The sequence below is a fragment of the Bacillus rossius genome, chromosome 8 (genome assembly GCF_032445375.1).
Source record: "Bacillus rossius redtenbacheri isolate Brsri chromosome 8, Brsri_v3, whole genome shotgun sequence".
Classification (NCBI taxonomy): Eukaryota; Metazoa; Arthropoda; class Insecta; order Phasmatodea; family Bacillidae; genus Bacillus; species Bacillus rossius.
In genome coordinates, this window is record NC_086336.1 from 52,222,797 (window position 1) to 52,245,958 (window position 23,162).

At 38.3% G+C, this 23,162-nt stretch overlaps 1 protein-coding gene across 1 annotated transcript in view; it reads left to right on the forward strand.

Moving 5' to 3' along the window:
* The window catches only part of LOC134534927 (obscurin), a 214,564-nt gene that overhangs the window by 151,214 nt on the left and 40,188 nt on the right, over positions 1 to 23,162 (forward strand). The window contains exon 2 of the mRNA XM_063373650.1: positions 7,461 to 7,646. Within this exon, the coding sequence (XP_063229720.1) occupies positions 7,461 to 7,646 (186 nt within the window). The remainder of the gene's footprint in view (positions 1 to 7,460; positions 7,647 to 23,162) is intronic.

Genomic DNA, 23,162 nt, shown 5'->3' on the forward strand with positions numbered 1-23,162 from the left:
TTCACTCAGAATCGTTTTTTATGGCTGTAGTTTCACTGCGTGACAACATTCCACGCAGGAAAGTGTAAACTGGTTGTATTTCGGGACGTGTTCATTGTGAAAAGCAGCAGTGCTCCGAAAACGCGTGTATGAATGCTGAAGAGGGTCGACAGCAAGCAAAACATTATTCTATGAAACAGCCACGCAAAGCGGTGAACCCGTAAATGGACATTGTTTGCTTGTCGCATTACGGTAATTTTTTCCGTCTGACACCGTGAAGTGCAATGGTTGTGCGCCCGAGCTGCGCTGAATTTCATCACTGAGCTTGCAGTTCACACGCTCGCTGCTTCTAATTTACGACGGTGCCGTTACAGACAGTCGACAAGCCTTTTCAGTTCGCTGCAAAAACTACTCGGTGATAAAGCGACATTGTCCCCGTGCATTTGGTCACAATGAACCTTGCATGATGCGTTGTTCAAATCATTGCTTCTTTCAAGTACTCTTCAGCATATTTCATAAACATTTCAGTGTTAGATTTTTATGACTTTGAAACAATCTGCAATTTCCTGAAATGTAAAGTCACTATGAGGATCATTTGACGAATTTACTATAATAATTTATGCAAGATATTTTTCATCTGAGCTTAAGCTTGACATCAATTGCTGACCATTGCCGTGGAGGGTAGAGAATTTTAATTGTGAAGAATGTTCCAGAATGTTATATCATCTTCCATGAGGTTCAAAAATGTTCCGGATTGTTATGAAATCTCCCAGAAGGGTGATAATGTTCTAGAATGTTCAATAATGTTCTCGAATGGAGTGTGTACTTAGGTACACACGTTAGAGGTTACACTTCTATGGCATTACTAAAGAATTAACAATAAAAAACATATTATAACACTGAGTATATGTATATATGTTTTTGTTTAACGAGAGAAATCAGTAGGTAAATACTTCCTACAAACAAACTTTCACCTTCTTGAACTGATTCAACATTTAAGATTTAACAGTCAAAATTTCATCACAAAATTATTTTATTTTTTTGTGGCGTCGAATATATGTAGGCTAACAATTTGTCTTGTCTTTACAGTACTATGAACGCTACGCTAACTCTACATTTCAATGGTAACTAAAGGTTGTAGTATAGGCATTCTAACATATGTTTCAAGTTGTGATTATTTATTTTTATGGCTTTGATTTATAACATAAAGTATTAAAATATAGTGGTACTATTATAAGGTTTTATTTTTTAATACCTATGCGCTGTGTAAATTGAGCGATGTTCACGATATATATATATATATATATATATATATATATATATATAAATCACGTTGGTCTGCAAACGTTTTGAGATTTCTGGGAATTCTACAGATAGCAGCTTCATGGTTACACATTTCCGTTCATTCGACTTCAATTCCATTCACGCAATTATTCCTACCAAATGCGGCATACCGAGAGCTAATATGTAGGCTATACACATCAAAAACGTTTAAAAATCTCATATTTAAATAACCTTTAAGTATTTCACTTAACATTCGTTCTTATTAAAAAATAATGCATAGATATGAGGTTTTCATGTGATTTAAATAAACTTAACTCCCGTTACTCTCCAAACAACGATATTTTCCTTCATAAATCGTTTATGTGTTATAAATAGATCACCCACGATGAAGGTATATTTTCCTTCGCCACGAATTCATAAACTCTTTAAGTAAGTTATCTCAAACTTGGTTTTCAAGTTGCGTCAACGGATAAATTTAGGACGCTGACGTTTGTTTTCCTTGCCATAACTTCGTGAATTTGTAACTCATTTACGTGTAACTGAATTAGCCTGGTTCTTTTTTTTTACATTGCGGATTGCTTAATTTCTTGGGTTCTTCGCTAAGATTTTCATTGTTTTTTGGTAAGTGACGCCGTTATTGAATTATTTTGTGTGAATCGAGTGTTTAAAGATTATTGGACCTCACAAGTTTATACCTATTAGAAACATCTCACCATTGATAAAAATTAAACACCTAACACTTCGTGTAGTGTATCGGAAGCTTGGGGAGTGTTTGGTTCGTTATTGAACACCATCATTGCTGACATTAATTTTTTCACTGAAAAACTAAGAAACTTTATAAATAAAATAAACATCAGTACAACAAACATTAGTATATTGTGAGTGATTCCGTATAAAATAGTTATTTTGTTGAGTTCAAATACTTTTTTTGTGATTCATTCAATAATATATATTATACGTTCCTAAATAGTATACTTAGATGTTAACAGTGGGAATTTAATATTTTTTCCACCACATATATGGGAACGCTGAATGCATAAAATATTTCATTGGGTTTACATTGGTCCCACATGAGACACTTTTAAAAAAAATCCTTAACTCCTCCAAAATTTTCAGTTTGTATCTCTTCTACAGCTCATGAAGTAGTAAAAATTCTCAAGATAATCGTAAAGTGAGAATATGTGGTAGTTAATTCATGTCCCACACACTGTGTTATTAGAGATGTACAATTTAATATTACCATTGGTATTTAATGCCCAAGACAATAATATATAACTCGGAGACAAGCTCAACTCTCCCATACATAGATCTCTGGGGGGGGGGGGGGCCGGACCCCCTGGAATTAAGAAGACACCTTCACTGTGGAGGCCCGCTGGCCCGTTTGGGTTTGCAAAATTGTGACTTTGAAAAAGGGTTTCATAAACATAATAATTTCAAACCTATATTTCATTAAAAACCTTTTTGTATATACTAAGTTTTCGGTGCTTATTGCGTGCATATAGGCAGTACACAACATACAAGCACCCTATCCAGAGGTGACGTGTTGGTGAACCCCCACGCGGCAAAAACTCTCGCCCCCCCCCCCCCTGTGAATTTCCGTCGGTCCCCCCCCCCCTGGCGAATGCTACAGATTTGCGCCCCTGCGTGACGCTAGAATCATTCGTGCCGTTGAACGACGCCAGGCCAGTGATTGTCCGGTTTCAGATGCCCTGCGAGTAGTGCCATTCGAACAGCGCCTTACAAGCGGGACCGAGCGACTTGGTGTGACGGTTTAGAAAAGGTGGTGGTTTGGTGCCTGGTTGACGCTCGACTAGTTGGATGCCGTGAGGACTCTTTTTTGTTTATTTTTTTTTGGGCTTTTTTCAAACGGGGAAACTTCTCTTCCCAACGGGAAGTCAGTAAAATGTTAGAACTCGTAAATATTTATAATAATTAGAATGAAATTTTCTTACATGTTACTTCTAGTTCGGCAGGCTCAGTGCTGTTAAAATCGACAAAGTATTTTCCTGCCACTTCCCTCCAAGCTTCACTCCTTTTGATTGTAACTTTGTTCTCCTCACACGCCATGTTCCACACCGTGGGATTGCTGTAAACTGCTCCACATTGAAACCGACAGATGGAACGCCCTCGGTGAACTCAACTAGGCCAGTAGTGTCTCGTGTTGAGAGTCCGCTGGTGGGGGTGAGCACGTGAGCGGCACAGGAGCCTATTGGCCGCCTGCCGGAGCGGGCGAGCTGACTGCGCGTGAAGGAAGCTCGGGCGGTTCCCCACAATTTCATGCATCGCTGCCCTCCTCGGCAGCCGTGCCTTCAACCAGTGGAATCAACTAGTCGTCCAGTCTGAAAGAACTGTAAGAGCCCGTCTACAATAGTCCGAACCTGTGCGTGGTCCGTGTCCTTATCCGAATGTGAGTGACGTCACATTCTCTCACCGAAAACTGCCCTGTCCACAATTGTGATGTCCGATGTCCGAATGTATGTACCAGAGCGCAGTAAATGTGCCAAACCAAATGTTTTTGTGTATTGTTTTGATGTTTTGTAGTTTGAGATTGAACTTATGAAATTTGTGGGAATTCAATATTATATGACTTGATGTAAGTTTTTGGACATACGCCATTGCTAAAAACTTTTTCTGTTGCGGACGGGAGCAGATTGCAGTTCCCGAAACGTCGCTTGTTTCTGTTTTGGTAAAACTATTGTGTTCGTTTCGTCTTTTTCGTTTTGTCGTGTTTTTTTGTCTCGTCTCAACTGTTGTGCTGAATTCTTTTGGGTTCAATATTTTTGTGCTGTCATCATGTGTGGGGTTTTTTTTTTATCGTTCTATTCTGTTTTGGAAAACTATTGTGTTTGTTTCGTCTTTTCGTTTTGTCGTGTTTTGTTTCGTTTCAACCGTTGTGCTGAATTTTTTGGGTTCAATATTTCTGTGTCGTCATTATTTGTGGGTTTTTTTCGTTCTCTTAGTACATTTTTCTTTGTTTTTCTTTGTATTGTTGACCATATTCCTGTCACGGAATATTTTGTGGTGTTTATATCCTTGTTGACAACAGCAATTTTTTGCTTAATTTTGTGTTTTTTGTCTTTTTTTTTTTGAGTTTTATTTATATATTTCTTTATTTTTAGTTTTTAGTTTTTCTTCAACAGAAAAAGTTTTTAGCAATGGCGTATGTCCTAAAACTTACATCAAGTCATGCACTCCCATTGCACAAATCTTTCAAAGATAATATCAATATTATATATTTATTCAGATATTTAACAAAAACAAACACCACGTTTTCAAACGGGAACCGGAAATTCAAATATCGTGAGTGTTCTGTTCTATGTCCGAAGTACATAGGTTGGGACAAAAAGTTCAAATTGATGAATGTCTTCGGACCAGGTAGGTTCGGACCTTCGCCCACATGACGCATGACGTCAGAGGGTCACGTGGACCAATCAGCGACGAGAGTCCTTCGGACACAGTTTAGGACATTGCTATTGTAGACGGGCCATTAGAGTCGGGGCCGAGTTCAAATCCTGATATCTGATTTTCCATGGTTTCCCTGAATAACTGCGGTGGTTCCTCACTGTAGGCGTTGGCCGAATCTTTCCCCCCAACATCCTTGACGTGTGTGTTCATCGTTAATGGATCCCAGGGGGCGTGTATCTGTCTCTGAGGTGGGGTAGTAAAGCCCACCGCACACGATAAAAGTTTGTATAGCATAAGAGAAGAAAGAATCGGTAACTCACACACAAGACACCTAGAATGCTAACAAAAAACGAGCCAACGAAATTGCGATCCAAAGAAAGCATATCGGGGGAGGATAAACATGTGCTGTCAATTTAATCAAAATACTGAAAAAATTATGAAAATGGGAGTTGTTTATTTTAAAAATTATGTAACCTGGTGAATGATTTTGTTAATATTTTATCTTCTTCACCTGCAAATAATATAACAAAGTTGGTTCAGTATTATAAAAAAATAGAGAGCAATTTCGAAATTAAAAATATTGAATTTTCAATGGTATGTTGGTTTCAAAATCAAGTAATATAAAATTTCAAGGATACAAATGGAATTGGGCTTGCTTTACTATGGTTTATATATATATATATATATATTTATAATATTACATTAATCAGGCAGTTCATCTAGCTAATGCACAGTATTGATTGTGCTAATTTAATTGCAATAGTAAAAAATGGTAACATGTTACTTGATTCCTAACTTTTTTACTACCTTCTTTGAGAAAGGGAGATAAAGAATCACGCTTAGTTCGCTTAATAAACTTAAATGTAAGTAAAGGAAAAACATCTCGCATTTTCATTTCGGCTAACACGTGTGGGTTTCTATGAAGTGTTAGTTTATTAATAAATATTTATGGACATTTGTTTCCTAATAAACGTAAATGTTTTATTAGATTTTTTTGTTTAAATTACATGTGAACCTACAGTCTAATTTTATTTTAAGTAAAAGTAAAATATATTGGTCTAAATAGTATGAAATAATAAGTAAAACTAATGGACTGAGTCGTGGATTTGATAATATTATAGCAATAAGCTAAATAAAATGAAAAATCCAGTAACCTGTTAGTTAAAAAAAAAAGTTTTAAAAAAAGTATTTGCAGTGACGAAGCTTTAAACCACGTCTAAAATCATCCCTTGTGCATTACAAGGGCGACTACTGCCTTTTATCGCTAGTAACAGTCCTAGAAGATCCAGCATTGTTTACTGGTAGGCGGCGCTAGTGTGGTCCCCATCATCTTGCATGACAACGCCGATTGGTTCCAAAGTTCGCTGCTAGGTACCGCCACCGTCACTGTGAACCCCCGAGTTGTGATGTGTTGGCGACTGGTGCTACAATATATTATATGCGACATTATTACTCCATTATTTTTTTGTTTCCCCCCTCGTAGATAGCACTACCATAGGGGAGTAGTGCTTTGTTAATTCGTAGAAAGCATTAGAAATGCATGATGAAATATCAACTGAAATGTTTATTGCAAAAAATAAATGAATGTACGAATATTAAATGATAAATGTTTAATAAAAACTTTAAAAATATATTATTTTATAGGCTATTAGCGTTGGTTAAATTTGGGCTTTTTTTTTCGCAGTGAAGCATTACCTCCTGATTGCTTCTTTGATAAGTGACGAGAATGAAACTAAGAGGTGTACGCGTGGCTGGACGAAAGGATGTGTCGCGACCCACCTGTAACCCTTCCGCGACCCACTAATGGGTCGCGAACCACCGTTTGGGAACCGCTGTACTAGAGGAAGGTGGGCAGGGGCGCAACAAGTAAATTTCCAAAGGGGAGGGGGCAATATACCTTTTTATAAATATCATCGATCCCCCTATTGAAGCGGATTTGTATTTCAAGGTGGAAAATGGTGTTATTTAAGCAGTTTTATTATCTAAAAAAATTGATTACACAGCACTTTCTTTGCCCCCGTTTGCCCCCACTTCAAGGTTTCAGAAGGGGGGGGGGCAAAATACCCTTTCCCCCCCCCCCTGTTTTTGCGCCCCTGAAGGTGGGTTATGTCGCGTGTTTCAGCAGCAGGGCCGGTGCAAGGTAAAATGACGCCCTAGGCGAAAAACCTTAATGCCCCCCTCCCCCCTGGGCCGGAAACCCGAAAAAAAAAAATTTCCTTGCCTCAAAATACATCACGTAAGCCTAAGATTTTGTCAACAATCAACTGTAAGCAGGCTTGTGTTTTTTTTTTTTTTTTACTTCTTTACTCATTACAAATCGTAAACAGGTCACCGTGGACTTTAAATAATTACTCATATCAATATAAACATTCCAAACTGTTACAAAAATCCATTTTCGTCTGGTTTCAATAATCGTTAGAGACCCGTGAATTTCGCGGATTCATTTCGTGTTATGCTAAAATTCAAATAATTATACCTTAGTGCTGCTTCTGTCATTGGTTCTCTGTTAATCTGGAGGACTGAGGGCCAATTAGAGACCCTCACTCATAGAAGTGTCGAATCACAGGCTACCCAGTCGTGACGACTCACAAGTCAACAGCCAATGAACAGTTGGGTTTTTGTCCGAGTGTGTAGAGGATATTGGAGTCTATCCTGGAGGTCATTGAATCCGCGAAATTCACGGGTCTCTAATAATGGTTGAACATGTTGTATGAGCTGTTGTGTGTCGTGCTGCGCCGCCCCCAGGCGGTCGCCTGGTTCGCCTGCGTGGACGCGCCGGCCCTGTGTTGCAGACATCGACCTGAGCGACCCGCGCACGGAGGAGGCGGCCACCAGGATCCAGGCGGTGTTCCGCGGGCACAAGGTGCGCGCCGCTCAGTCCGGCAGCAGCAGCTGTCCCGCCATGAAGAGCGGCGACCAAGCGGCGGCCGAGTCCGCCTCCTCGCAGCTCGAGCAGGACTTCAACCCCAACGACCAAGGTGCGGCGGCCGCTTTCAACGCTACCTCCGCCCTTCACCCTTCCCCGCTTCGTGCAGTGGCGTAGCCAGGATTTGTGTATGGGGGGGTGTTAAGAAGCATGCCCCCCCCCCCCCCCCGTATGAAAGCGGTTGGTCCGGGGGTCCTCCCCCGGGAAAATTTTGATTTTAAGGTGTAAAATAGTGCTATTTTAGCAGTTTTCGGTACTTAAATTTTAAACATTGTAATGGTAAAAAAATTTTATTAATTTTAATATGAAATTTGTTTGAGTGATGAATAAGAAATTAATTAAAGATTTGGTGCTAAGGGGGTGGGGGGTGTTTGAACCCCCAAACCTAACCCCCCCTCCCCCTGGCTACGCCCCTGGCTTCATGGCGTCTGGCGGTGCTTACGGATAGAGTCCCGGAAATAATTTCGCGGATTCCTCTGGCCTCAGGATAGGATTCAAAGTTATAGGTGTGCTCGACCCATGTTTACTTTCCCATTGGTTGATTTCTTAGCGAGAACATTTTTATCCTTGTTATTTGGCACTACCTGATTCGCTTACTTCTCTCCTAGCTGGACATAGTTGGCTCACGCTCGTAGAGGGGGCGTGTCCAGATAACTGCGGTCCAATCTTGAACACAGTGCGACAGTGCGGAGGTTTGCATTCTAGCTTGCGACTAAATGAATCCGCGAAATTCCCGTGGCTCTACTTATGGATTAGATCCTCCGTCACTCTCGTAAACAAACTGCAAAAATAAAAAACTATACTTCTGCCAATGTTTTGGGCGTCTTAACCAATACGTAGAGACCGGGAAAATTCGCGGGTTCGATGACCTCCAATATAGAATCCAATATCCTCTACACACTCGGGCAAATGCCAACTATAGGGCCTACATTGGCTGCTGACTTGTGAGTCGTCTCGACTGGGTGGCCTGTGATTCGACACTTCTATGAGTGAGGGTCTCTAATTGGCCCTCAGTCCTCCAGATTAACAGTGAACCAATGACAGAAGCAGCATTAAGGTATAATTATTTGAATTTTAGCATAACACGAAATGAACCCGCGAATTTTTCAGGTCTGCCAATACGGTGCAACAATTAAGCTGAAGCAAAAATGTCTTCACACACACTCGCCAGGTAACTATACGCTAGACCACTAAACAATCCTAATCCATGGCCTTCTTTTCCTGTGAATTGAAAGGCCTTAACCCAGATTGTAAATATAAACCTGATAGGTACTCCTGACCTTCTTTTGTAATTATGTGTGTTATGTGTACGCCTTCTATGATTTCCTAAACAAAAAATCTGGATGAAAATATACAAGAAGATATATACATAAGATATACTAAACAATAAATAGGAACCAAGTATAAATATACTTATGGTTGTTGGCGATCACATCTTTGACAATCGATAGCATTTATCAAGACAAATCTTTGTGTTAGTGTAAAAAGTTGATAATAGTCACACCAAACCTTGAAATGGTTAACCATAAACATTTTGGAATTTTAATTTTCACAAATTTTGTTTTCCTTCAGAAGTACATATGTTTAAACCAATCAACATGAAATTTTGACCAATTACCATACAAATTAATTTCAAAATTCAATTCCTCAATGTGTTAATTTTAGCAAATACTATAGTTACTTTGTAAGCATTTATACCGTTATAACAGCACTAAGTTTTTGAAGCTCGAAGAACATTTCACATACAATATCACGTCTACGATCGATTTATTTTATTTCATTCACCTAACAAACTTCACGAAGAAGACTAAAACTCAATCATACGTTTTTTTTTTTGTTATTTCTACATTGTACGAACATCGTTTATTAAAGTTTTGAGCACGGATTAGTTGCTTGCGCCTTTTGGTACCGATGTGACGATATGTTGTTAGTCTAATCATGAACCAGTATTAAAGTTAGTGTTTTATGTTTATATGTATCCGACTTTGTGTTTGTACAATTACAACAATTCTGTAATACACTGCGAACCAAGCTACTTTAAAAAAAGGGCGTAAGCTTATTTCCATGCGATGTTCTCCGCCGATGGGTAACCTGCAGCAAGGTTGTAATGTGACGTGTTTGCGGGACGTCCAACACATTAGGCGAGACGTGGCGTTCTCGTTGTGGGACGGTGTGTCTTGCTCACCGATCCAGATTACTACCCAGGAACAACAAAATTCTATACTTTTTACAAAAGATTCCTTTGGAAACCAGTTGCCAATAAATAGTTTGTAATTCAACAAGAAAGATATTGTAACTTGGTACAACACATTGCTGCGGTTGTTTTTTTTTTGTTTTGTTTTTTTGTTTCATAGATGAAATACGTTTAGTACTTCTTCCGAAAATAGGCGCGTGAATTTTATATTTTAATTGATGTTTCATTCAAGTACAGTTCAATGATTGGACTTTATTTTGGGGTTTATCATGCTGATTAATGTGCGCAGTTAATACTACTGAGAAAAAAAACCTATTCGGGGAAGTGTTAACAAAATAGCTTTAAACTATCGGAGCAATTATGTATGCTGCGGCAAAGAATCCGAACCCCAGTACTACTGCGAGCATGGGGGGGTGTGAATGTGCAAATGCACCAACATGCATCGTCGGGCGTGGCGGAGCGCCGGTGGGACGTGCCGTTGTAAGGGGTCGTCCATTAATCACGTGATGATTTTTTTTAGCAAATTTTTAACCCCCCCCCTCCCCCCTAGTGATTTGTGGTGAGGTTTTAGACTAAACACCCCCCCCCCCCCAAATAAATCACGTGTATTTTTTTGGTACAAAATATTTTTAAAAATTTCAGAATATTATCTTTAAATATAGGTATAATCTAATTTAATTCTGGAAAATTAAGCACAGTGATAAAAATGTCCAGACACACATTTAGGTTGCACGTTTATTCTCAATGGCATAAAAATAATGTTGCGGCTGGCAGGGATATTGTTGCCTGGCTACGGCGAGTCAAGGTCACGCGTCGCTTTTCGGTTTAGTAGAAATCGGGCGAAAAAATAAATACACGTGATATCTCTCTACACCCCCCCCCCCCTTTTCCCCCTTGTGATATTTCGTGATTTTTCCCGACCCCCTCCCCCCCCCCCCCCACCACCGTTTCGAGCCTCACGTTATTAATGGACGATCCCTAAGTGGCGCGCGGCGGCGGGACCCCGACATACGTCACTGCGTGGCCTGGCGCACGCTCCGAGGAGGGCGGGCGGCCGTGGCTGATGACGGCCCGGCCTTGTAATTACCGCGTGTCACGTGACCCGCTAGGGGCGCCCGCCCGCCCGCCCGCCCGGGCACGAAGGTGCTGCGCTCTGCGATAAGGACGGAATTAGCCCCGAAACCAGACGCCTTATCGCCCCCCCCCCCCTCCCCAACCCAGAAGCGCCGCGAATCGGCTCCAAGAACTTACTTCCTGCCGCTAAAATGGGGGGAAGGCCTGGCCCAGATTTACGTACGGTCACCACTTTCACCATAAAAAAAAATTCAATTTTGAGGCTCGGTTGAAGTTGCGATCAAGAATGATAACGTAATCGAAGGATGGGAGCTGTTTCCTGTTTGAAAAAATAACCTGGTACTTTGTTAGATTTAAATCCTGTATTCCTTCTCGTCCGTAAGGCCGAATTCGAATCAACTAGGTTCCTCTGTATTCTAAAACAGTTAAGGCGTATAAGAAAAAAAAATCAGTCGATCATGATGAACTAAAGACATCGTCGTATTTCTAAATCAAGTCCAGTAGTTACAAAATGCGACGATCAGTGGCGATGTACTTGAAGTTGGTCTTTCCTGGCCGCACAAGGAAATCCGGAGATTAAAGAACTCACGAAAATAACAGTATCAACCGAATAACATTCTTAATTATAATAATTTCACTTTGAACGTCATACTACGTAATGGTTGCCTGGTCTGACGTTCGGGTCTTATATTTGGACTCAAGAAGTTAGTTTATAAACCACCAGTCATACAGAATGTAATCATTATTTTGGACATACGCCACTTCTAGTTTAACTGTATGACATACAGTTACTCGTAGAAACTCTTCCCCCACCAACGTGACTTTAACCACTTACGTAGGTTAGCATCGGATATTTTTTTCCCCCTGTCATGTGCCGTAACAGAGGAAGATGATGACCAATAATTACAAAGAACTACAACCAAAAAATAACCGTACCATATTACCTCATCTGAACGACCCGGTAAAAATTAACGCAAGTGCTTGTAAATCTTTTTAAAATTAATTTTAAATTTTATAACGAACTTGAGGGTCTTAAACTAGGTACCTACTCGTGGTGCTAACCCAGCACCTGACAGTGCTACAACAGCTACTTAACTTCAGTTTTGATATTGAAATTTCTAGCGTGTACGATGGTACATGTATTTTATTAATGAAATTAGAGGAATCTCCCGAAAAAAAATTTGCACATTAGTACCTTCCAGTCATAATTTTTTATGAACTTTTAGCATTACTGGTATATAAACTAACTTCATCTGGAAAACTAACAAAGAAAGTCATCATGTGTTCAGAATTATAGTTACGAATGTTGTGCCCATGCATCTATTTCTATCTTTCCAAGCTGCCGCGATGCATTCTACCAATACGATTTGCCCAGTGTACGAACAAACATGCTATGTACATTAACCTTCCAGCTAGCCTTCTTTACAGGCCGTTATTGATAAGCTATAAAATTATAAAAATCTACCTATTTTGAAATTGATGTGAACGTCAGCTACTAAGCAGAAAATATATTTAACTTATGTCGATTAAATGAGTTGAGTGTTATGAAAAGCGCAAGTTATAAAAAGTGATATGTGATTGGCTTAAATAGTAGTTTGGATTCACAAATGGGTGCTAAAGCTGGTCTGATAACAAGCTCTGAGAAAACAGGATTAACTTGATGGTTTGTTGGCCAAACTGTATGTCATAATCTGAGGCATTACACGCTCGAAATCTTATCAGCTATCATTAGTGTCGTGCAATATTCTCGTGACGACGAGTAATCGCTTATACGTCATCGGCTAACCCTTCATTAATACTCTCTCTCCCTCTCGCTCCCTCTTCTCTCTCCCACCAGCCTCTCTCTCTCTCTCTCTTTCTCTCGCTATTATTTCTCTATGTGCACGCTTGTTTTTGTGTGAAGCGTGTGTGTACCAACACTTATTTTAATGATTGATGCAACCCGTAAATACATCATGAACTGATTCATCGATCGTGATTAATACCGCTGTGAAACTACTCAGTCAATATTAAGTCTGCTTTAAAAGAATATATTTTCCAACTGTTTTCTAATAATATGTGAAAACGTAAACATAAAAGAAAAAAATAACCCACCATAAATGTTTTGTCAATATAGACCATATCAAATGTTTTGTACTGACAACAAAATAATTTTGTATCTCATCGACATAACTTATTAGTTACAGCAAAAATTTTCTATCGCTAATAAGCCACTTCGTGTCTACAGTAAAATAATTTTGTTTTCACAAAAAAAAATATTTGGTAGTGTGTATTGACAAAAACATTATTTTGTTGTGGTCAATAAACTCTATTTAGTGTATGTAATCACTGATACACTAATTTTATAAGTAAATTTAAAAATAACAAACAAGCCCAAAATTGTAAGAGAATTTTTTTTTTTTTCAAATATTTCTTCTTCAAAATTTTGAGCTACAAAAACTCGGGGTTCGAAGCACACTTTGTAGTAACGACGTTGTGTAAAAAGTAAATTAATTGGGCTGAGACATTTTTTTAAAAAAGTTGTTAGTTGGCAAGAATATATATTTGCATGAGCTTAATTGTGAGGCGTGTCTGCAATTTTTAACCACTTTCTGTTTTATGCGCATTCTTCGGGTTTTTGTGCAGTTAAAAAGGCTAACAGGTATGAGATAATTATCAATAAATATTTTGTACTGCGTTACGGATTTTTTCTCAAAGTCTTGAGTAATTTACACTGTCATTGTTATTTCTCTGACCAGTTTTCATTATTGTTACGGAAAAAAAATGGTCTCTCCAATTAATTAGAGTCAGTTTTATTTATTACTATGGTTGCACCTTAAATTTAATAAGGAACCACAGTCCAAACTCTGACCACAATAATCAACCTTACGGACGTCTCTCGCGTGGGGGGAGGGGGGGGGCAGCGTAACATTGTTTATAACTTATCATTTGAAGCTAAAAATGAGACATTATACTTGGTTAAAATGCACTTATTTTTTTTAATTTATGCATACTTAATATAATACAATAAAATTTTCGACAGCAAAGTTTGTTTTGACAAGTAAATTTAAAGGTAGTGCAGCGTTCATGATATTTAAATCGATAAATATATTTAACGCCATGGTTATCCTAACACAGTTTACATAGCTGATCAATTATAAGTATTCTTAAAGTTGCAATTATTTATCGACTATCGTGAGCATAGCAGAAACGCACATGCGCATTTGACTTCAACCTGTTAAAAACCTCCGATGCGTGTTACGAGTGCATTTAGTTGTATCTATACTATCATAAAACTGTAACTGTCTGTTTGTTTTGTTTGTTTTTTTTTTCGTTCGAGCACTACGCAAACTCTACTGGACAGATTTTTTTGAAACATTGTTTATTTTTTTGTTTAAAAGCTTAAGATTAGACTTAAAAACCGTGTATGCTTTATCTCGCCACGATGAAGGCAGCCCGAGATATAACAATAAAACAACATTTTCTTTTCACAACCAAGCGTAATCGATATAAGGTGCGCTCCCATTCCAAGTTCATTCATGTTATATACATGTCAGTTTTGAGTGGCCCTTGCACTAGATGCCACGTGTGTGGAGCTGTAACGTACCATAAAGATTAAAAGTAAAAAGATTCCAAAGCATTCCTGAAAAGTTCCTTGAGTTTCCATTTCTTTATATGTAAGACATCAGCAATACCCTGAAATTGCGTAAGCGAAGCCGCGGTTTATTAGCTAATACATAATAAAAATGTATCCACAACAAGCCTAAAGAAGTAAAACTTTCAAAAAAAATTCCCAGTGACGAGATTTGAATCACGTCCATTCAGTTTGACAAGCGCGCGCTCTACCGCTGCGCTATTAAGCCAGTAGGAAAATATGTATTATAATCATTGCAATTAAATATAATCAATGCAGTTTTCTTAGGTATTTGAAAACTTAAGATTACTTTTTACTGTGACTACTTTAGTTTACCAAATATATTCCTGGGTAGTTTATAAAGTAGTTCATAAAGTTTCATTTGGCACACCAACACGTTTGGTATGTCCCCTATTGTTTACGAAAGTGACTATATACGGGTTTATGTTGCTACAAGAGGGTCCGCCGTTATTGTGTCACATTTCCGTTCATTGATTTGATTTCCGTTCCATTTTCACGAAAAAAAAAAAAAAAAACTCATACCAAATGCCGTATAGGCCGAGAGCTAAGATGTTCACACGTCAAAAAGCAAACACTTGAGAACCCTTAATTTGAAGAATGAGATGAGTATAAGTGTGCTAGCAATTATACTATACCTCTTGTATCGATGTAAAAGCTAACAAGTTGTACAGAATACGGCCTATCCTAAATATGACTACGCTCATATCTACGTTAAGAGGCCACTCCAGTGTTTCAGGGGCACTACGCAACCCGCGTTAACCTCATAAGATTCAATGCTATTTTCATTTTGCTTATAACATATTAACTAATATAGATTTCGAAATGATGCTTGCTTGATATGTAATACAACGATGCTCTTATCAAAGTCCCTTTCTTCAAAAACGTGCATAAATTATCGTTTTATTTTAATCTTTACTAATATGCATAAGTGTATTGTCTAGGTCTGAATCATAATTTATGCACGTTTCTGAAGAAAGGGGCTTTGATAAGAGCATCGTTGTCTTACATATCAAGCAAGCATCATTTCGAAATATATATTAGTTAATAAGTTATAAGCAAAATGAAAATATCATTGAATCTTATGATCTTAACGCGGGTTGCGTAGTGCCCCTGAAACACTGGAGTGGCCTCTTAAGTTTAGTGTGGAGGAATTAAACCTTAGTACCAATTTATTCACATGTATAATAACAAAAAGCAGCACGGATATAGATGTGTAACAATCTCAGATCTCGGTATACGATATTTTGTGGCAGTAATCTCATGATTGTGACGGAAATGTGTAACAACCACGGTGCTGCCATCTGTGGCGGATGGTGCGAACTAAAGTTCACAAAGACAAATTATTGTTCCAGCATCAGTTCCAAAGCCGGGGTTTAGTATTTTTTTCTATTTTTTTCTTTTATCGGAGCCATTCCATTATATAGTTTAATTTTTCGGTCTGTAAATCTAATGATTCGTTAGTTGACGTAGCTGCACGTGCAGTAAATTCTAGCGGCGGTTGAGGAAACTATGTGTGATTAGCCACCAGAAATATAGTTGAAAACAAAATTTGGTATATTTATCATGCTCGGCAATATTTTTAATAATTCTACGTTAAATTTCGTGTCCGAGTTACGTATTAAAAGTGTATTTGCAACATGAGAACACATAAATTTGCTCGTTATTGAGGTTAGATGTTACACATTTCTGGCGAATATTAAAAGACTCGCTCACAATTTTTTTTTTTATCTTTGCTCATCAACGTTTACGACTTATGGACGTGCATTTTTCAAGAATGGCATACTCAGTAGGCTAAACAAAAATTTTCGCCTTACAACTCTGTGCATACCTGTGCAACATCAAACTCTACTCAAACTTTAAAATTCAATTTACATTAAAGCCATTATATACGTCAGTTTCTGGCGTGGGTTTGAATACCGTAAGCTAGCGTCCAAACCATTTACGACTCGAAAGGTTAGCAAGCACATCGTAAAGCAGAGGATTAAATAATAATGTGCATCGTGAGAGGCAGTACTTAAGCCGGATTTCAAAAAGGCATCAAGAAAATTCTACCGTGAAAACTCTAAAGAGAATATCCCATATTACGCATACTATGCATGCCAGAAATACTGAGAGTAGAACCATGAAATATTATCTGAATAAGACACGTGGACTTTGACACCAAAACTAAACTTGCTTAACTGGTAAACTATGTTTTACGCCAAGATATATTTCAGAGTAATTTTCTAACTACAAAGTTCTGTTAACCCTTCCGTACTGGGCGCAGAAATAAACCAAGAATTCAGTAAACTATTCTCATTTTCAGAGTAAGCGAGATTATTTCTCGATAGAAGGGCAGCCAATCTTTGACCTCCCGTTCAAGGAAGAAAAATCTTCAGAAGTTACGTCTTTGAAGCAACACTTCGCAACGGTTATTTTAGAATCAAAAACAGAAAGCGCCGGGTGCATTTGCTTGTAATATTCTAAACCTTATGCTGTGCTATAAACACGTATCCCAGATGTTTTTACTAACTTTTATTTTTAACGTGTGTCTCGTTAATGACACAGTAGTGTGTAAATGAGCTTAAGTCGTATCTATGACGCTTAAACTCTATACATCCTTCTGGTCCAGTACAGATACAGCGTTACTCTATGGATCAAGTGACTGTCAACGGACTTATTAAATAACATTTTTTTATGAATTTGTATCATTCCCGAATGATTTTATTATTAAAAACAATAACGTTCCACACACACATATACGGTATTGTTGAAGGTATAATTGTGTGTTTGGTACAATTACAGACGTTGATCAGTGAGGCTTCCCAACCAATCAGCAGCCGGCCTTTATAACTTAAATAATTTTTGAACTAACAATCAAAGTTTTTTTCTCTAAAATAGTGTTCCAAAACTGTTTAATGTAAATGTGAAAATCTCGGAAAAAATTCGATTGTGCTACATGTTTATAGTATCATATTTTAATCTGCAGACGATATTTTGAACAAAAAAAAAGTGTAATAAAACCCAGTGTTAGAACTATATTTACAAAAGTTTCTAACTCAGGAGTAAAATAAGTAAGCTACAGGGCTGACGCCATAGACCAGTAACTGAAAGTGACTGGTTTTCTTCATCTGCGCATGATCCTGTCATTCACTCATTTACTATTTTCTAATAGAACTGTCAAGATCTACTTTAGCAAACAATGATATTTTTTGTTTATATTTGCTGTCCAAACAGGCCTACGCTTACGATAAAAATCTAAGCAGTAAAGTAGCTTACACTGTTAAATTTTTTCATTTTAAATTTAAGAATAAACGGTTTACAGATTATTTAGGAAATTTCGTAAATTTACGAATAATAAATGTAGTTACTTTTAATGCGAACTCACAAGAATATACTTGGAATGTTAATATATATATGTGTGTGTGTGTGTTTGTGTGTGTGCTCAAGTCTTTCAATATTCGCCAGTAGTGATGTGTAACATCTAACCTCGGCAACCAGCAAATTCGTGTGCTGTCATGTTGCAAATACGCTTATAATACGAATACTCGGACACAAAATTTAACGTAGAATTCTTTAAAATAATGCCGAGCGATTTATATATGCGCGTGTATGTAATATATATACACACACACGCGCGCGCAAATTGTGTTTTCAACTACATTTCTATAATTCGCTGCCGGGCAGCTACGTCGAATATTGAATCATTCCATTTTTAGACCAAAAATGTTTCACTATATGATGAAACGACTCCGATGAAAGCTAAAAAATATTAAACTCCGGCTTTGAACCTGTTTTTCGACAAGTAATTTTATTAAAATACTCCACATTTTGTAAATATTCATTAAACAGTAGATATACATATAACTACAGTACATTATATAAATACAGTACTATAACTGTTCCTTTTGGCTTTGTGAACTTTGGTTAGCGCCATCCGCTACAGATGGCAGCACCTTGGACGTAAAAAAAAAGTTCAGAAATTTGTATAGTAAAACTCTCTTTTTCGTTCTACTTGCTTGGATATAATGTTTACAACGAAACACGTGACTCGAGAAATCGAAGTACCTTTCGTTTATTTGAGATGCATTCTTCTTCGAAAAGTCTGCCAGTTACTGTAATTTTCTACAGCGTAGAATCTGATATGCTGCAACACACTCACATACGCGGTCTTTAAGGTGTAGTAATCCAGTATAAGTTACCTCGGCTTGTTTTTTAATTATTGTCTCTTAAACTTGGCTATGTCTAGAGGAGAAGACTGTTTCTGCCAAGTTTTGGGTTCTGTAATTAAAAAACTTGATCTTGTCATCTCGTATCTTATTTTTCATCAAGCGGAATGTTGCAACAATTATTATTTTATTTTATTATATACATTATTTTAATATAGTATTGATGCTTTGTGTTGAAAAACTTTGAAATCTGATAAAATAGGATTATATTTTGTTTTTTTTATATATTTATATTTTTTCCTTTTTTTATGTACATATAAACATCTTACAAGGGTTCTATACGTATTGAATTTATTTAATATTACATTTTTAACTTAGGTTTGCATATGTCTTTCTTGCACCAAGTCATTGTTTAGCTTTGATACGTTTTTATCGTACGGTACTACAATTATGGTACACATTTAAAAACGAATCTGAGATTCAAATCTAACTTATCCTCAGTAGTAATTTGGCACTTATTTTAGAGGTGCTAGGCACATACTACCAAACGCTTTCTGCATTGAATGTCAGGCGTGCCGAGTGCTGCGATAGATTTTGTAACGTGAAAACCAACGTGTTGCGTGCGCCAAGACAGCAAGTTATTGGCAGTTCCGTCGGCAAATAAGCCCGGGCGCAACAATTTGTTTGCTGCTCAGCTGGCGTGAGCACTCTACCCCGACGTCCACGCAAGGTGGGAGCGAGACGGTTATTGGCGTGTCGGGACTTGGCGTGTTCGACGCGGCCAATGGTGTGCGGCGGTCGTTGCTTGCCGATACGTAGAGACCGGAAAAATTCGCGTATTAATTTCGTGATAGGCTGAAATTCAAACACGTGTACAATTCTGCTGGTTCTGCTATTGGCTCGCAGTTTAACTGGAGCTCTCTGGACCAATGAGAGACTATCGACCAATGAAGTGTCGAATCACAAGCTACCCAGTGGAGACGCCTCACAATTTAGTACCCAATGAACACGCGTGTTTACTTGAGAAATGCAGAGGATATTGGAGGCTGTTCTAGAGGTCATTGAATCCGCGAAAAGTGCCTGCCCCTACCGATACGACAGCAACTACTGCTTTCAATATTTAGGTACGTACTTGTTCAGTAACCAATATTAATTTAGTTTGATCAAAATAACTGGGTAAACGAAGTAAGACTGATCAGAGTAGGGGAATTTGCCCCAATGCCGGACACTTAAGACTAAAAGGTGATGTCTTGAAAACCTGTTAACAAATAATTAATTATAATTTTATGCCAAAATAACCCGATCAAAATTATTTTTGATAGTGTGATTATAAGGTTGAAAATACCATGATAATCATGCTATTAAAAAAAATAATTTTCAGTACCGGACACATTATTCTTTACACAAAGATTCTATCAAATTCAGCATACATTCCTATTTTAAAGTGACTGTATTACTTCAGAGTTCTTATTTTTGTAATTTTTTGCCAGTGTTCACACTGTCAGCACATGCAACACTAAATTAGTCATATTCTAAATACTCTCCACAAAGAACACACGCAGTTTTTTCGTACCCAAATTCACTTGATTCTTTTCCATATCTTCACTGTTGAATTCAAGTCTCCGTTTTAGGAAAGTTTTTTTCTGAGGTGGGCATTGACCTCATTGTTTTTCTTCTTCGGTTTGTTCAGTATTTTACCTTCTCCATCTTTCACTTTCTTCTGATTTCGTTATACTTTTAGTTTTTTTCTGTAGCTTAATTCCTTCTTTGTATTCCAGCCGTTTTATTTATTTTTTATAGTCTAGCTGTTTCTCTAATTACTGAAATTTACCGTCAAAATACGATCTAAAGGTTTTTTTTTTTTTTTTTCATTTTAACTTCATTCCATTTTTCTCTTTGGCTGCATCCATCGATTCAAAATAACCCTTAAAACAAACAACACTTATAAAGTGTTTTTCAAGATATTTTCTTTATGCACGGTTCTAAGATCATAGCCACTGTCTGGTACTGGGGCCACGCGATGGTTTACGAGACACAAACGACTAAAACCTAAGCGAAATTATCTCACCTAAAGAAAGAAAAAAAAAAACTGGTTCAAAAATTAAGTGTTTAGCTTGAAAAACATGTATTCAACACTTTCCAACGAATAACTCAAATACGGCAAGAAACATGTTCGAGTGGCGCGATCTACATTATTCCTTTGTGTAACTCTCTAAGCGTATGACCGCCAAGTTCTGTTATCTAGCGGAGAAACTTGTAACCCTCTACTGACCGGTACTGGGGCAGGTTCCCCCATTAAGTAGTTTTTGTAGTTGCGAGAATATTTAATATTCAAAGTAAACTTAAATAATAATAATTGAGACACACGAAATGTCAGTTACCAGACTTTGGTTTTGAGTTTCGAATATCGAGCCCTATTTAAAACTGCTGTAAACACACTAACGAAAATAGTATGTTTTTCGTGCATCCCACAAGTTAACTTTCAGACATTTCGTTTATTGCTGGATGTTGATGAAGAACTTCTTTTTTTTTTAACACACACACCTTTCTCCCGTGCCTTGGCTTGAGACGGAAGCACAGGGTCACGTGACTGTACTTGGAAGCACAGTTGGCCTTGTCTCGGTCAGCCAAACCCACCGTCCAAAGCCCGGAACAGCTGACCCCTGGTACGAAGCTTACACGGACCTGATCTCAGCTTATCGAACACGGGCGATAATGGCGTGCGGCAAGAACAGCCCTGCATCGGGAAACGATAACGTGGGCTTTGAGGTTATCTGCCTTTAGGCTCCTGCACGTCAGCTACCGTCCTTCGCTGCGCCGTCCCAAGCAATTGTTTAAGCTTCCTAATCCTCAACTGGTCCCGGTCCATGTAATGTCTTAAATACGCTGTAACGCGTGAAACCCCCATCGACTCAGCCAGTGGAAAAGAACCCCGAATCCCCTCTTAGACGTGGTCGATGTTGCTTTCTGCGACGATCTATCATCGAACCCGGGCACGCAGATAGAACTGCAAGAAATTTACGCGGTCACAAATAGCAACCAATGACAATGAATTTCACAGTTACGAAAATAAATTGATTCTAATAAATTTTGAGAAACATGAACATAACATGGCCGGTATTTACTTATGGTATCAAAATAAGCCAAACAATAATGATAGAACGCTAAATGTTCTTGTACTTGAAACTATAAATTTTAATAGTATAAACTGTAAGCGTTGTAGTGTGTTGGTTCAAGGTCAGAATTAAAGAGTAACTCAAACAGTTTTAGGTAAGCGCATGCGCGAGCACTGCTTTGTTGTTTTCTCGCTTGCAGCGCCACCTACGCAAAACGGCGACTCCTGAGCGCAAACCTTTTTGTGTTCTGCAATTCGCTAAGAGTGAATCTGTGATTTCAGTTCAACGTGCGTTCCCCATTGGAATCTCTTTATACGAGAGTAGTTGACTCGTCGAAATCCCTGATCGTTGGATTGGTCATGATGGTCGAGACGACAGCGCTCTTTTTCGCTGGCCTCCGCGTCCACCTGACATAACGCCATGCTAATTTTTTCCTTGCGGGGCTTCATAAAAGATCGTGTCTACGTTCCGCCGCTACCCAATGATTTGCCAGAGTTCAGACACAGGACGTGTCAACCAAAGTGTGGGAAGAATTTGGGCTTTAGGTTGGATGTGTGCCGTATAACTGAAGGTGCACATATCGAACATTTGTAAGAAAAATGAGGTCAGTGTACCTTTAATTTGATGATTATTTGTCGTAAATAGTCCAAATTAAACTGTTATAATATACCGTTGAAACTGGGACACTATTTTATGGACATTCTGTATTGGTCTCACGGAGTGACGTAAACGCAAGAGCTGAGCATTCCCGAGCTAATCCGTGTCCATGCCATTGTAGATACTCCGTTGCGTGAGATCCGTCTCATTGTAGAATGGGCCTTAGGCTCATTACATGGGCTCAGCCACTTACCCCTCAAGTTCAGATAGATACTCATAGCGGGATAAGGAATATATGTGTCGATTTTTAAGTCTGTACGTCTTATAGTTCCTAAGTATTCGCGATTAATGAGTCATGAGTGGTATTTCGCTTCATACAAGCTTTACCACCTCTTTTCATCCCTTTATGTATGTAATTTCAAAAAAGTCCTTAATAGTGCTCATATACGTTATATAAGGAACTCCTGTGCAAAATTTCATGCTTCTAGATCCACCAGTTTAAGCTCTGCGTTGTGTATCAGTCAATGTTAGAGTTTTATTAGGTATATCTTCTTAAAAGGGAACCTCCTCTGTTAAAACACCTTTTTTTCTTCTACCAGTGCGAAGCCAGTCACGACAGATAGTTCTTTATATTTAGTCACTTACAGTTGGTAACTGTTCTGTGTCGTCACTTTGTATTACAGCTGGGGGGGGGGGGGTGTCTGTGTCATTCCGCTAATAAGTAAAATATTCGAGAGGCGTTTATTTTTCAATCAGCCAGTCGGTTGAGGAGCTGTTAATTAATCCCCGCACTCCAGCTGGGCTT